The sequence below is a fragment of the Pseudorca crassidens genome, chromosome 10, assembly GCF_039906515.1.
Source record: "Pseudorca crassidens isolate mPseCra1 chromosome 10, mPseCra1.hap1, whole genome shotgun sequence".
Taxonomy (NCBI): domain Eukaryota; kingdom Metazoa; phylum Chordata; class Mammalia; order Artiodactyla; family Delphinidae; genus Pseudorca; species Pseudorca crassidens.
The window spans coordinates 60,891,249-60,908,044 of NC_090305.1; the positions used below are offsets into that span (position 1 = coordinate 60,891,249).

General features: G+C 41.5%; 2 protein-coding genes across 2 annotated transcripts in view; one reads left to right on the forward strand and one right to left on the reverse strand.

Annotated features, from left to right (window-relative positions):
• The window catches only part of ACKR2 (atypical chemokine receptor 2), a 51,465-nt gene extending 49,095 nt beyond the window's left edge, over positions 1–2,370 (reverse strand). Inside the window, exon 1 of the mRNA XM_067753913.1 lies at positions 2,265–2,370. The gene's annotated coding sequence lies outside the window, so the exon portion shown is untranslated. The remainder of the gene's footprint in view (positions 1–2,264) is intronic.
• A 93-nt stretch (positions 2,371–2,463) lies between these two features.
• Positions 2,464–9,635, forward strand: HIGD1A (HIG1 hypoxia inducible domain family member 1A). The gene is made up of 4 exons (XM_067753919.1): positions 2,464–2,600; positions 7,052–7,166; positions 7,805–7,939; positions 8,624–9,635. The coding sequence occupies exons 2-4, from the start codon at positions 7,070–7,072 to the stop codon at positions 8,671–8,673; spliced, it is 282 nt and encodes a 93-aa protein (XP_067610020.1). The 5' UTR covers positions 2,464–2,600; positions 7,052–7,069; the 3' UTR covers positions 8,674–9,635.
• The last annotated feature ends 7,161 nt before the right edge of the window (positions 9,636–16,796 follow it).

Consider the following 16,796-nt stretch of genomic DNA (forward strand, 5'->3'; position numbering starts at 1 on the left):
TTTTGCATCAATATTATACTTTGAAATAACACAAAGTAAGAAGAATGGAATAATATATGTTGTACATTTGTCACCAATGTCTTATGAAAAATTATTATGAAAATTTTAATAGTTTCATCAGCTGTCACTGTTGTTTTCTTTTAACATGACACTGAATAAAGTAGCGAACAATCTTTAAAAAAAACTTCTGCATCATCTGATACAGATAGGCATCATCACCATTTACCAAGATTTTTGTTTCTACATATGATGAGATCATTTCTTAAACAAATAGGGCAGGGTCTGCATCTTTCTGGACAATGCATGGCATAGGAATTTTTAAACTAATAGCTAACACTCTACATTTATTTCCCCATTAACCACCACTACTTTTATTCCCCACTTTACAAAGGAAGGAAGTGAAGCCCAAGGTCATGGCTAGTATGTGGCTAAATTGGGACCAGCACTGGTCTGCCTGACCCCAAATCTCATTCTCTGGAAATTAGCAAATTAGCGAACATTATTTTGATTCATATAAATCCTCTTCAGGAATGAACATGCTGTGGTCACTGCTGCAGTTAGCCTTTGTTTTTCCAGAATCAAAGGACTTGACTTCTACTTTACTTTTTTAAAAATTTAATTAATTAATTTATTTATTTTTGGCTGCGTTGGATCTTCGTTGCTGTGCTCGGGCTTTCTCTAGCTTTGGGGAGCGGGGGCTACTCTTCCTTGTGGTGCCTGGGCTTCTCATTGAGATGGCTTCTCTTTGTTTTGGACCACAGGCTCTAGGTGCGCGGGCTTCAACAGCTGTGGCACGCGGGCTCAGTAGGTGTGGCGCACGGGCTTAGTTGCTCTGTGGCATGTGGGATCTTCCCAGACCAGGGCTCAAACCCATATCCCCTGCATTGGCAGGAGGATTCTTAACCACTGCGCCACCAGGGAAGCCCTTGCTTTACTTATGCATGACTTTCATATTCAAATCTGTCAAGCTCTTTTATCACTTTAATTACCCTAAATGAGTTCCTTATCTTCCTACTTCCTTTTTTTTTTCCAAAAATTTTTTTGGCTGCACTGCCCGGCATGCAGGCATGCAGGATCTTAGCTCCCCGACCAGGGATCGACCCGTGCCCCCTGAAATGGAAGCGTGGAGTCCTAACCACTGAACCGCCAAGGAATTGCCCCCTACTTATCTTTTAAGCCATCCAGCTACTGCATTAGTTGTCACTTCTTTTTTTTTTAATAAATTCATTTATTTTGTTTATTTATTTTATTTTTGGCTGCGTTGGGTCTTCGTTGCGGTGCGCGGGCTTCTCATTGCGGTGGCTTCTCTTGTGGAGCACGGACTCTAGGAGCACGGGCTCAGTAGTTGTGGCTCGCGGGCTCTAGAGCACAGGCTCAGCAGTTATGGCGCACGGGCTTAGTTGCTCTGCGGCATGTGGGATCTTCCCGGACCAGGGCTCAAACCCGTGTCCCCTGCACTGGCAAGCGGATTCTTAACCGCTGTGCCACCAGGGAAGCCCCTGTCACTTCTTCTTTTAACACTATTGAGGCCCTACTGAGCTCAAAGACAGTGTTCAAGGAGATGCCTGCATGAACCAGACAAAATATGTGCCCTCAAGCAGCTGAAAGTACTCCACATGACTAAAGTAAAGGGTTTTTAATTTATCGTACTCAGCATGAATGTTTCCTACCAGTGTTTTAACTCAATTATGAGACAAAAGATTTTCAAAATCCTGAGCCTAAAACACTGAGCTTCTACCTGTGGGATAAAGCACTTGGCAGTCTGCCTCGTTTCGCGGTTACATCCAGAGATTCTAGTTTAGTTAGAGTCCCCACGGTAGCGCTTGATGCCCTGCACTAATTCGCCAGGTAGCTATCGATTGCTCTACGAACAAATTTGGGGCTCTGTCCCGGGAAGTTCACTGCCACAAGGGGCCTCTGACACTTCTTTCCTCAGGTAAACCACCCCGATCTAGGTGGAGTCACCCGTACTTGCAATGAGTGGCTTCCTCCCACTACCGTGTAAGCGCCAAGCCGGAGGCCGACAGCGCACGTTCGTGGCGGATAACCGCCAGGGCTTGGGAGCGGCTCCAGCGCCCCACCGCCGCCGGCGCCCCCGAAGGCAGGAACATGCTCCCTCCTCACCCGCAGCACCCCAAGGACCTGCCGCGGTTGAACTCCCTGATCCGCGGCCCCGCCCAGCCGGCGCTCGGGACACCGCCTTCGCGGTGCTCGCTGCCGCCGCCGCGACCCGAGAGAAAGAGGGCGAGAGTAATCTCAAGTACCGCCGGGCCAAGGGCCAAGAGTCCTCCAGCGTCCTCAGCGGAATCCCGGTCGCCGACCTCTCACCTCTGACGCGATCGCTACGTGACAGCCGGGGATGCGGAGTCACCGCCCGCGCACGTCGCCCCAGCCAATCCGGAGCTCGCTCCGGGCCGCCCCACCCACTGCGTACAGGCCCGCACTCACCCGCCGGCACCGACACTGGCGTACCAGCCACTGGCTTCTGATTGGCTGAGGCCAGCTGTGGGCGGAACTGGGAAAAGCCGGGCAGACTGCTGGTGCGCGAGGTGGGTCAGCAGCTGGTAGGAGCCGGTAGGAACCTGCGACGTCGTGCAGTTGTAAGTGATGCATGCCGGGGTTTTGGGAGCGGGGGACGCCGGGCAGTGGGATGGGAAGAAGTGAGGCCGCGCTGGGCCAGGCTGAGAGCACCTTGGGAGGGTTGGGGATCGCAGGACTGGGAGTGGGGGCGATGCCTGGGCTGAAGGAGGCGAAGTCTGGTTGGCGGGGCTCAGGTCCCACCTCGCGGTGCAGGGGAGGCTGGTGAGGGCGTACGGAGCCTATGAGGGGATGCAGCAAAGGCTTGAGGAGCGAAGCCTCGCGGATGGAGCTGGGGAGGGACGGGGCTGGGGCCGACTTCGGGGAACTCGTAGAGCGGGGTGGGTGAGGAGGGATTGAGAGGGCGGGCGCTCAGGCTATGGAGTCCTGACAAGGTCACAAGAAGAGAGAGGGGAGGAAAGTTGAAGGATTGAGAGGAGGGCGTAAAACCAAACGACCTTCCTGCCATCGGCTTCATCTTCTCCCCGGGCCGCTATTCCGTTCGACGTTTGGCGACCCTCTTCGGCCCTAGGAAGGTTAACAAGGACCCGGGCATGTATCAAGCATCTCTGCCGTAATTTACATTTCTCCTGGAAAAGTAAACCTGCCAGATTAGAAATTACAAAACATAGCAGGGGATTAGTATTGGAAGCAGCCGAAATGATTCGGCAGGTTTATTCGCCTCTTTTGTTTTACCTGTGCGGGAAGCAGTTATTTCCTTCTTCGGGGTAATCCCTATGGAAGGAATCTCTGCTTTCGGAAGTACCCAGACCAGTTTGGATGAAAAGTTATGATGGATTGAAGCGGTACCACGCCCCAGCATGATAATCGTATTTGAGTTCTGTATACCAGGGGTTCTCTTGCTTCCCTGTGCACCAGAATCTCTTGAAGGGGTCTTCTTAAGATACAGATTCCTTGGGCCCTGCCCCAGACCATCTGAATCAGAATCTTCCGGGGTGGCGCCTTGCAGCCATTTTAAACAGGCTGACAGGTAACGGATGCAAAATCAAAATTTGAAACCATGGTTGTTAGATAGTAGTTCCAGTGACCAAAATGACAGGCTGTGAAGATCCTTAAGTCTTTACATCACGTGATGCTGGGCAGCTCCAGTTCCCTTATGCCTCTTCTAGGTTCCCATGCATTTGGAAAGGTCTTCAGTAGTATCTTACCAAGTTTACAGACTACTTCGTGTTTTCCAAACTGGCTTTGAGTATCTGGTTATAGGTTCCTCTTTTTGTACCTGTTCAACTTTCCGACAGAGATCTGGGTCAGCTGCTGCAGGTGGATGAGAAAATTATAATAAAGGAAAATTCAGAAGTGGCGCTAGGGAAAAAAAAAAATCTTCAAATCACACTTGAAATCGTTAGATGAATTAAGTCACTGGGAAAGAAGGTTCCATTTAATTTTAGGCATGACTGACATTTTTTACAATTCAAAGAAAGAGATGTGGGCTCCTGTTAAGGAGTGGATTTTAAATGTTTTTCAGATTAAATACATACCAGCATTATAAGACAGATGATTTGGCAATATATTGTCAATCAAAAGAACCCACAACTGTGTATCAGGAGAGCTGGGTTCTAATCCTACTGCCAGAGATGTATTCCTGTTGTTGAGCAGTTCATTTTACCCTTCATAACCTTTTTTTTTTTTTTTGCTTCTGTAAAATAAGCCTATTGGCATGGATTAATAATCTGGGTTTTTTTTTTTTTTCTTTTTTTGGCGGTACGCGGGCCTCTCACTGCTGTGGCCTCTCCCGTTGCGGAGCACGGGCTCCAGACGCGCAGGCTCAGCGGCCATGGCTCACGGGCCCAGCCGCTCCGCGGCACGTGGGATCTTCCCAGACCGGGGCACGAACCCGTGTCCCCTGCATCGGCAGGCGGACTCTCAACCACTGCGCCACCACGGAAGCCCAATAATCTGGGTTTTTACTCTCAAGTTATATGATCTGTACTTACCCTGATATTTTAAAAGTGAACCATTTTGTATTTAGGTGGCTATAAATCATGAATACTTGGGAAACTTCTAGGTGGTCATTAGGAAGAGAATTATCAAAATCTTTTACTCAGGGAGTGTTACAGATATATATTATGCTAGATATATAATTTGAACCACAGAGTAACAAATAACTTTGTGATATATTGGACTTCTAATATTCCCCTTTATTTTATCCTGAAATGTGCACACAAGGTGTTCTGGATCAGAGACAGATTATCATTAGTCACTTGAGACATAATGACCACATGGTTCCCTCACACCCTGATTCTTTCCCCAGGGACTACTTTCTGAAAGCCAGATCTAATGTCCTGTTCGTACAAACTGCTGAAAGGTGATCCGCCTCCCTCCTGAAAGGAAGGAGAAGGGAACTTTTGCACCATTGACCTGTTGGACAGTTAAAGTTATCCAGATGTGAGAGATTAAAGGAAAAACTACCAACTTTCTTGCTTTTAAAGACAATTCCCAAATGACTTCTTAGTTTAGGAATAATTAAGGCAGAGGAAGAAAACATGCTTTTATATATGTAAAAGAAGGTGCTAGTTTTTAAAAGTGGATTGTGGTATATAATGGTTTTGTCTCTTGTGGTTGCAAGGCTCCAAGACCTACTCAGGTTATCATGTGTTCTTTCATAGATACAATATAAGAATTAAAAGAAAAATAAGCACTTATGTACATACAGCTTGACATTTTTATTACTGACTCTACAAATGTGTATAATTGTTAGTTTTCACTAAATTTTCCTAATTACCTGAGAATAATTTTAATTGTTGAAAATATTACTTTACAATTTATTCAACAAACATTTTGTGGTCTACTTTATGTAATAAGCATCATGCCAGGCTATGGTATAGACACAAGCAGGACAGGTGTAACCTCCTGACTTCAAGGATTCTAGTGAGAAAAACAGTTAAACTTCCATTTATAAGAAAGAGTTATTATAGAGAAAGCATCGGGTCCTATGGGACTGCGTAACCAAAGCACTTATCATAAACTGGGAGAGTCAGAGAAGACTTTCCAGAGCAGGTCAGTTAAGGCAAGAAACCGAAAAATGGGAGGTCTTAGCCCAGAAAGAGTACCTGAAGGAAATGAAAAGGGAAGAAACGTTTTAGGCAGAGGAAGTAGCTTGTGCAAAGGCTCAGAGGTTTAGAGAGCATCTATAAGAAGTTTAATGTGATTAGAATGTGGGGTTGGTGAGGGAGGTTGAAGGAGGATTTGTGATAAAAACAGAAAAGTTTTTGAAACTATTGCCTTTGGGAAGTTTAGATTGGTTATGAAGGAAACTAATAAACATACTGGCCTAAAATAAATACAGTATTTAATCTTACCATCTAGTACATTTATATAGTATCTCGTTGATGGTTTGTTTTGTTTTGTTTTGTTTACCGCACAGCGTAGAGGATCTTAGTTCCCTGGCGGGGGATTGAACTCATGCCCCCTGCAGTGGAAGTGTAGAGACTTAACCACTGGACCGCCAGGGAAGTCACCATTTATGTAGTATCTTGAAAGCCAATCTCAAATATTTCTCTGAAACTTCCCAAACTTTTTTATCCAAAAGACATCACACTCTAAATTCTCATTGTCTCTGTTGGCAAAGTGATCACACTCTGGCATGTCTATTTTAAAGAAACTAATTTGTGAAACATTATTTCAGTGTTTACATTCTATCTCTTCAAATATAGTGAGCATCCTGAACCTTGAGCTTGTTGAACCTTGTATATAATAAAAGCTCAGAGAAAGTAAGGGTTTATTCAACTAGCAGGTAATGAAGCACAAAAAAGAAGAGAAAGTCTAGTCCTAATTTCTTCTATCTAGCTGTGTGATACTGTACAACTCATTGGGATTAAGGTTTTCTTCTCTGTCAGATGACAGAATTGGACTCTTCCCAATGAGGATGGGGGCTTGGAGGGACAATCTCACTTTTCAAACTAAGCACTAAGCCTCCCCTCTAGAGTTGGATTTTCTTTGAGGACCTTGACTACTACTAAACCCCTTGAATAGCAGAGTGTTGAATGAGAGCTGTTATTACTGAAGGGAGTGTTATGCACATGAAAAACCCAGAAGCTAAGGTAAGACTATATGGGTAATGGCAGTTCACTTTTGAGTTTATTGTAATTGACGTCAATCAGAGTCTTGTGCAGTTATATACTATGTTTGACTCCCTTTTTTATCTATGGGTAAAGTTTATAGTCTGTTCAGCTCAGTCAGAAGGAAGTATGTACATAGTTACTGTGACTAAGGTGAAATTGAATTTGTTATTACTTTATTGTGATGAAATGCCTACTAGCGTCCTGTGTAAAAAAACTGACCAAAAAAGGAGAATGGAGCCTTGGTCCCTTTGTGATAGAAATGAATCTTTTTTTCTGCCCTCTAGTTCATATAATCAGGCCAGTATCTTGCCTTTTTTGGTACCACTTAAAGGAATAGTCTTATAAAAGAAGTATGCTTTTAACTGCAGAACCTCATGGAAATTCTATTTCAGGAAGATTCTTCAATCACCATGTCAAGTGACACAGATGTTTCTCTTTCTTCATATGATGAAGGTCAGGGATCTAAACTTATCCGAAAAGCTAGAGAGGCACCATTTGTCCCCATTGGTAAGTTTGAGTTTGATGGTCTAATAAGCTATTGTAAGCTTTAACACAGTAGAAGTGTGGTAAACTTGTTTGGTTCATCAAGAATTTCCTGAAAGCATTTATTTTTGAATATTTTTTCATATCTTGAAATATGCTTAGATTGGTATGATGTAGCTCTTATTATAAAAATTCTTCTCTGTGTAGTCAGACTTCTTGTTTTAGTGACTTATTTCAGTGAATGTGTTGGGACCTCAAGACTACCATCAGTCTCAATGATTTGCTGGAAGGACTCACAAGACTAAGAGTTGTTATACTCACAGTTGTGGTTCATTACAGTCTCTACTATATTAACTGATTGCCTTTGGGGATGGAAGTAAGACAGAGAAGAGTTCCCCTGGCACTCTTAAAGGAATTTATTTACTGGCTTCACAAGCCCACATTTTAAAGATGATCTTAACTTTCTGGATCTGCTACTGTTTGCTTCCAATTGTGGATTTTTAGTTCTGAGGGGGGAAAATTAAAAATTCAATTTGTATGTTAGCTGGTTAATGGTCTCCTAAAGCATCCTTATAAAAAAAATAGAACGTTGATTGATGATAAAATCATCTTGATTCCCTGCCCGCATGCATCTGACATACTTGTGACTGTCTGTTTTACAGGAATGGCAGGTTTTGCAGCAATCGTTGCATATGGATTATATAAATTGAAGAGCAGGGGCAATACTAAAATGTCTGTTCACCTGATCCACATGCGCGTGGCAGCCCAAGGCTTTGTTGTGGGAGCAATGACTCTTGGTAGGTTCCTACAGGACATTTCAAATTTGTGGCTCCCCATTAATGGATTTCTTTGTAAATAAAACAAGGTAGATACTTTTAGCTGACTTTGAAGCAGTTTGCAAATATCACTTATATTCATTTTGACATAAAAACTGAATTAATAGAAATAGTTCAAGTAGTGACATAGTTTTACTGTCTATGATATAATCTTACTAAGGTTTTAAAGAAAGAAAGAAAAGATAGTACTGCCCATCACTGAGTTTATAATTTCTTTGAAGAGTCTAGATATGCAAATAGGGTTGGTAATAAGATCCATCATCTGGGAGAGACATGATTGCTGTTTTATTGAGTTTTTGAAGGTGGAAAAGATATTACATGCTTTTATAGGCTTTATAATTAATTGACTTTATCTGGTATTATATAGCAAGAGTAACTCCTTTTAAGGTTGCCAGATAAATATTGATATTTTAACAGTCTGAGCTAGTCACACTGGCCTTGAGATACTTGGGAACTTGTGTAAAAAGAATTTTAGAAATTTGAATTGTTTAAGAAAGCAAGAATGTAAGCAGCCTGGTGCCTGGTTCCCCTTGTAAATATTGTATGCTAGCAAGGGTGCTACTTTTAGCTATTTTATGAACTGTTTTTAACTTTTTAACACTGAAGAAAATATTTAAATGCTTAACTAGCATTCTTTTTCTTTAGGTATGGGCTATTCCATGTATCAAGAATTCTGGGCAAAACCTAAACCTTAGAAGAGGAGATGCTGTCTTGGTCTCGGTGGTGCTTGCTTTAGTTAGACATCTCATATTGAGGTTATATGTTTATGTTGAAAATAAATTCTGTGGGTCAGACAATAACTTTGTAATTTGAATATTGGCTTCCTTTCTTGCAGGCTTGATTTGCCTGGTGACTAGTTCACTAGCTAAGTCATTCAGGGGAGTCAGATGAGCACAAAAACATGTCACTTTTAAATGCACTCGATATTGGTACAGTGTCCACCTTCTTAAACCCTTCTGATAAAATTAGTTGTAAAGAGGACAACATGCCAAACCTGAAAATGCTCCCAGTTGCTGCAGAATATCATACGCTTTTGATGTAATGTAGGAATCCTATTTACCCCAGTTAATTTAACTCTTTCTGACTGCCTTGTGGACTGAGTACTGTTTTTAAGGTCTGGCTGGCTCTTGAAGAACCCTTTCAGAACAGTGCACGGAATACAACATTATAAACCTCCCAGCAACTATGTGTGTGTTTTTAAACCAAACCTAAAGAGCTGGTAACAGCTGCTTTGAAGTAGTATCTGTTTCAGAATCATAGTTGTAAACATGAGAATAACTTAACTGTAGATCCCCGTTTAGCTGTTTTGTAATTGCAGAACTATAGTTTGCTGCTGTTATATTAGAATAATTTTTAAATGGCATTTTGAAATAGAAGTGTGTATTTTAAGTGCTAATGCAAAGGTAAATGAAAAATACTTTTTAAATGTGTGCAGTCTGTTTATTTCCTCTGAAAGAATCATAAATGTTAAACTAAATAAATCGCCTGTAATGGAAGAGATTTGTGAGCAAGCTGGTTTGGTCAGACATTATACAAACTTTGGTATACTACAGAATGCTTTGTTGTACTTGTGAAATTCTCTTGTCTAACCTGAATTTACCTTCCATGGTGATAACATGGTAAATGTAATGTTATTAAAGTAAGTGAACACATCAAATGTCTTGTATTTATTTCAATTTGGAAAAAACTATCATTCTTCAAAGTAGCACAAGTAGTTCCAAGAAAAGAGGGAGAACATTTTATGCCTTTTGTAGGAGCCATAGTTAAAGACTATTTAACGAACAGGAATAATAGCTAACGTTTATTGAGCATTTACTGCGTGCCACACACTGCTCTAAGCACTTTTCATGTAAAATGTCATTTAAGTTTCCTAACAACCCTAAGAAGTAGGAGCTATAATCCTCATTTCATGGAGGAGGAGACTGAGGTATGAATAGTTTTAAGTAATTAACCCAAGGTCACATAAGCTAGAGAAGGTTGTAGGTTTGGGACTGGAACCTGGGCAGTCAAGCAGTAGATGCCAACAGAGACTTGAAATGTTGGCCTTTGTGAAGTTAATGCTGCGTGGCAGTGGTTACCATAAATTAGTACTGTTAGACAAGAGGGTACGGCATGGTCTTGGCTCACTGCTCCACTGACTATATAACCTGGACCAACCAAGGTTTTCTCAGTTTTCTGCTAGTTAGAAATGAGAGACTGGACTATGTAATTTCTATAGTCCTATCTAGTTTATAGATCATTACATGGGTCTATGGGAAATGTGCTTTAAAAATATAAGCTATTACAAGGAACTCTTCTCAGCCTCCAGTAGACATTATAGGAGTTGCTTGTAGCCAGTCCTAACAATTATTTCATGAAGGATAAGCCTATAGAAGAACAAATTTGTGAACAAGTTTCAGAAACTTTCTAATGGATGAGTACATTATTGATTTTGTTAAATAAATACTAATTGAGAGAAGCTGATCTAGACAAATGCCAGAGGATAGAAGAACAGGAGCAAAATGTTGAGACTGTAGTGAGCATATTAAGTGATCAGGAGACAATAAGTAAGGGTGCTTGCCTGAAGAAGACAGTGGTAAATTAGGGTGGATGAATAGGCTGGCATCAGATTATGGAAGTTCTTAAAAGTGGCTCAAGTGGATGTAACACTACTTTTTACTGAGTCAGACCTGGGTTCATGGTTTTGCCACTTAGGAGCCGAGCAGCCATGGTTTCCTCATCTGTAAAGTGGGGACAATGTCAGTGGCCTAGGGTTGCTGGGAAGATAAAATGCAATGGTGAACATAACAGGGCTTAGCATAGCACCTGATGCATTAGTAATCTCTGAATGGCTGCTGTTACCATTGTTACTGTTAGGCTTGGGAATGTGGCAGCACAGAAGGTGTGTGGGCCCTCCACTCACAACTTACAGTCTAGCACAGAAGGCTGGCATTAGATCAGTGATTTCAAAAACCATGATAAATACTAGGTACAGGATGCAGCAGACTGGGGGACCTAACCCAGGGCTGGAGTCAGAGAAGGTATCCCCAAGGAAGTGGTGTTCTAACTTAAGATGATTTTTCGTCTTAAGTTAGAACATCACCTTAAGACACTGATGAAAGAAATTAAAGATGATACAAACATGGAGAGATATACCATGTTCTTGGATTGGAATAATCAACATTGTGAAAATGACTATACCACCCATAGCAATCTACAGATTCAATGCAATCCCTATCAAATTACCAATGGCAGTTTTTACAGAACTAGAACAAAAAATCTTAAAATTTGTATGGAGACACAAAAGACCCCGAATAGCCAAAGCAGTCTCGAGGGAAAAAAATGGAGCTGGAAGAATCAGACTCCCTGACTTCAGACTATACTACAAAGCTACAGTAATCAAGACAATATGGTACTGGCACAAAAACAGAAATACAGATCAGTGGAACAGGATAGAAAGCCCAGAGACAAACCCAGGCACCTATGGTCAACTAATCTATGAAAAAGGAGGCAAGGATATACAATGGAGAAGACAGTCTCTTTAATAAGTGGTGCTGGGAAGGCTGGACAGCTACATGTAAAAGAATGAAATTAGAACACTCCCTAACACCATACACAAAAATAAACTCAAAATGGATTAGAAACCTAAATGTAAGACCGGACACTATAAAACTCTTAGAGGAAAACATAGGAAGAACACTCTTTGCCATAAATCACAGCAAGATCTTTTATGATCCACCTCCTAGAGTAATGGAAATAACAAAAATAAACAAATGGGACCTAATGAAACTTCAAAGCTTTTGCACAGCAAAGGAAACTACAACCAAAACGAAAAGAGAACCCTCAGAATGGGAGAAAATGTTTGCAAATGAATCAATGGACAGAGGATTAATCTCCAAAATATATAAACAGCTCATGCAGCTCAATATTAAAAAAAGAAACAACCCAATCTAAAACTGGGCAGAAGACCTAAATAGACATTTCTCCAAAGAAGACAAACAGATGGTGAAGAAGCACATGAAAAGCTGCTCAACATCACTAATTATTAAAGAAATGCAAATCAAAACTACAATGAGGTATCACCTCACACCAGTTAGAATGGGCATCAGAAAATCTACAAACAACAAATGCTGGAGAGGGTGTGGAGAAAAGGGAACCCTCTTGCACTGTTGGTGGGAATGTAAATTGATACAGCCACTATGGAGAACAGTATGGAGGTTCCTTAAAAAACTAAGAATTACCATATGATCCAGCAGTCCCACTACTGGGCATATACCCAGAGAAAACCATAATTCAAAAAAACACATGCATCCCAATGTTCATTGCAGCACTATTTACAATAGCCAGGACATGGAAGCAACCTAAATGCCCATCGACAGACGAATGGATAAAGAAGATGTGGTACATATACACAATGGAATATTAGCCATAAAAAGGAACGAAATTAGGTCATTTGTAGAGACATGGATGGATCTAGAGGCTGTCATACAGAGTGAATTAAGTCAGAAAGAGAAAAACAAATATCGTATATTAAGGCATATATGTGGAACCTAGAAAAATGGTACAGATGAACCGGTTTGCAGAGCAGAAACTAAGACACAGATGTAGAGAACAAACGTATGGACACCAAGGGGGGAAAGCGGCTGGGGGTGATGGGATGAATTGGGAGATTGGGATTGACATGTATACACTAACATGTATAAAATGGATAACTAATAAGAACCTGATGTATAAAAAATAAATAAAATTCAAAACTTCAAAATAAAAAAAGTAAGTAGGTTTTTGTATTTTTATATTCAGGATCCTGCTATTCCGGGCAAAAAGTTATCAGCCTATTTCTAGTTAACGAGCAATAGTGACATCTGGTGGTGACAGCTGGAATTTGACTCCACACAGAAATCCCCAATGTAGCCTCTGCTTCTGTACCACGGAGTCAGAACTTTGGAGTAGAGGACTGGTCATGCAGACCACACCTCTTGCCTCACCGATGAGGAAACACTGCTCAGAGTTTCAGGAACTTGAAATTTAGGCTCTACCCCCATTAAATTTACAGCCCATCAAAACAAAGGCCAGAACAAAGCTGAATGAACAAAGTATTTTAAAGTTCTCATGTGTCAAATAGTGGAACTGCCAATTATTTATATACCTAATCCTGTTTGAAAGCTCTTCAAATTGAACGGGAAGTTGGAGAAAGGAAACCAAACATGCACCAACCATGACTTGATTGCCACTTTCTTAGTGAGTGATTTACCTGCTGTAAGTTCATGTAAGAGCCACTACTACTCATGTGTCCTGGCTTTATTCTTAGATAAAGAGAGCTTACTTTCCCCTTAGTCACTGAAATGGGGCAAAATAATTTGTTTTTAGCAAGACAAAAGTTAGGAAATTTTCTCCTAAATTCAGCAGTGATAAATAGTTCCAGAGTGGAGGCCAGCATCCAGTTGGTCCCCGCACAGGAACCCAGGAACAGGTCCCCTCTGTAGTATCCTGAGCTGCTTATAACATTGGTGTTAGGTCTTTTTCCTGTCCCCAGTGTAACTCTGAAGTGTCACACAGAGTAACTAAAAGTTTACAACGTGAGGTAGAAATGCCATCATCGTACCTTTCAGCTAGAGCCCTATGACCTAAACTCAGCTTATCTGCAGCTATACTTACTGCCTTCCCTACTGGTGCTCCTGAGATCACCCGTTCCTGTCAGGGATCTCCATCTCACACTGTCACACCCTGGGCTCAAACTCAGAAGTGTCTTTCCTTCCTCCTGTTCATTTATCACTATAAAGCCAGTCACCAAGTTCTGCCATTTTTCATAAGCAGAGTCCTTCATCACTCGGATTTGTTCTTTTCTTTTCCTTGTTGCCTAGGCCCTTCATCTCCTGTCCTGCCACCTAGCTCCAGCAGAGCCACTGATGCAAAAGCCCTGTGCTCACCACTGCCCCTGACACCTCTGCTTGGACTCTAGTCCTTTCCTGAATGTTCCCCCTTCCTGACAATTCAGTGCACTCCTTAAAGACCCAACCCAATTCTACTTTTGGTAAACTCTGAACCCTCCCAGGCCATGGTGAACTTTACCTTTTTACAAATCTTGCTATATTTGAGTTTAAAACACAATGCGTGTTCCACTATGGTAACACTTTGTATAGTGCTTTGCTGTACATAAAGTGCTTTACTACTCGTTAAAGTCCCTCACAAAAAATGAAGTATGTATTATCCTGACTTTTTCCATGTGGAAAGCTGTAATTTACTCAAGTCCACACAACTGAAAAGTGAGAGAGCTGGGACCCAAATCCAGAACTTGAGACCCCTGGTCTCATGGAAAGACTGCATGATGGAACAGAAGGCAGGTACATAAAATAATGCCTGTCCAAGAAATACTTGTTCTTCCCTTCCCTTCATTTCCACCTTCCACTGCACACACATGCACACTTACTCCCCACTGAGGTCCCAAACCCAATACTTTTTTCCAATATACCGTAGCTGCTTTATCCTCAGGTGTTTTCATATATAAAAATCCTCAGTCAGTATTTGTTTTGGTCTTTATATAAGAAGGAAGCTGAGTGGAAGCAACTAGAGATTATCATACTAAGTAAAGTCAGAAAGAGAAAGACAAATACCATATGATATCACTTATATGTGGAATCTAAGATATGACACAAATGAACCTATGAAACAGAAACAGACTCACAGAGAGAACAGACTGGTGGTTGCCAAGGAGAAGGGGTTTGAGGGAGGGATAGAGTGGGAGGTTGGGGTCAGCAGATGTAAACCTTTGTATATAGAATGGATAAACAACAAGGTCATATTGTATAGCACAGAGAACTATATGCAATATCCTATGATAAACCATTAATGGAAAAGAATATTTAAAAAAATGTATATATAAATGAATCACTTTTCTGTACAGCAGTAATTAACAGAACATTGTAAATCAACTATACTTCAACTAAAAAAAAAAAAAGGAAGCTGCGGAGATTCCCACATAAGATTCCACTTACTGTGGAATAAGATAAGATTCCACTTACTGTGGAGGCAGTAAATTAAAAACTAGTAAGTACACAAGGCATTGGAGACCTAATCACCAGGGGAGAAACCAGGTATCACTGAGACAAGATGACTTTCATCCAAGTGTTTTGAAAGACGATGATGTGAACCAAGAGTGAAACTGAGAAATCTGGGGGGGAAATAGAAAATATATTACAAATCCATTATGCTTGGAGGAGAGCCACGGTAGATCTCAGCCATCAGAGAGGTCCCTTGGAACTAAGGACTAATGAATCTTGGCAGAACATTGAGTCTTCTAATAAAGTCAACATATGATGAATGACATCACCATATATACAAACACATCTTAGACAAAATTGCTCCATGGATAAAATAGGACTTGACTATAGCCAAAATGGTATTAAGTTAAAAGGCAGAGTGTGCGGGGAGCAGGGGACTCTGAGAGGCTGGCAGCCAAAAAAGAAACCCCAAATTCATGGGGAGATGAAGAGGCAGAACTGGCAGTGTGTATCCAGCACCTTTTAGCGAGAAGGAACTTGAACCTGGAGACCATGGACAATTTTTATCTATGGGTGCTTCTGACGGTGAAGTAAAATGTTTAATAAGGCTTAACCCTGGGTCAGAAATATTTCAACGCAGTTGGCTTCTGTTTGCTCTGAATCGCTCACAGTATCTTTCTGATGACTCTTGGCTTCATGGGTGTCTGATTCTGGGAAAGGAGCAGCTCTGGATATGGGTGACAAATCCTCTAGTGTAAACTAGTGCCTCAGTGTTCTTGTTTACACGTTAATCACTTAATACCATGGCTGGCATAAGTCTGGTCCCAAGAGACACTCCTGGTTTAATGACCAAATTAGATGTTGGACCTGCAAAGCTGAGGTCCATTAAGAGGAGAGCCCTGAAATGGGGAGAGCCAAATGGAGCCTTGGTTTTAAGCTGCAGCAAAGCTTACTTCCATTCTGAGGCAAAACAGCTAAGTCTGTATAACGCATGACAGCTGAAGAGCATTTCAGTTTACAAAGCACTTTCGTGACCTATTTGTTATCACAGGAATAAATTTACTATTGCTATTTTAAGAAGAAAGTTGGGACTTGGGACTTGACTAATGTCAGAGAGCTAAAGCCTAGGTATTCTTACTTCTGACAGACTTTAGTCAATTCAATTTTGCTTCTCATAGTAAGAGGAGAATCACTAACTGCTTATGTTATATTTACTTATCTGTGGGAGAGAAAATATTATTTCAGTGAAGGGAAATCTATTTGGTGATCTTATCATCTAAAAAAAGATAAAGATCCCAGTTTAAAGTTGGAGCTACATTGAACTGTGGGAAGGACGTAATTTAGCGATTAGGAAAAAGAGCACTTAGACCCAAACAAATATGCTCAACTGATTTAAAAAAAATTTTTACTATAAAACATACATAGCAATTTACTATTTTAAGCATTTTTAAGTGTACAGTTCAGTGGCACTAAGTATATTTAAAATGCTATGCAGAGTCCACCCTCGGGGCCCCGCGCTTGTCTGAGCCGTGTGGATGACAGGCTCTTGGTGCTCCAGCCAGGAGTCAGTGCTGTGCCTCTGAGGTGGGAGAGCGAATTTCAGGACATTGGTCCACCAGAGACCTCCCAGCTCCACGTAATATCAAACGGCAAAAATCTCCCACAGATCTCCATCTGAATGCCAAGACCCAGCTCCACTCAACGACCAGCAAGCTACAGTGCTGGACACCCCATGCCAAACAACTAGCAAGACAGGAACACAACCCCACCCATTAACAGAGAGGCTGCCTAAAATCTTAATAAGGTCACAGACACCCCAAAACACACCAGCAGACGCGGTC

Excerpts from the sequence above, each read along its gene's own strand:
- HIGD1A (XM_067753919.1), top strand. The coding sequence starts at position 7,070 with ATGTCAAGTGACACAGATGTTTCTCTTTCTTCATATGATGAAGGTCAG. Across the intron at positions 7,167-7,804 it reads GGCACCATTTGTCCCCATTG|GAATGGCAGGTTTTGCAGCA; the intron begins GTAAGTTTGAGT and ends TCTGTTTTACAG. Across the intron at positions 7,940-8,623 it reads TGTGGGAGCAATGACTCTTG|GTATGGGCTATTCCATGTAT; the intron begins GTAGGTTCCTAC and ends CTTTTTCTTTAG.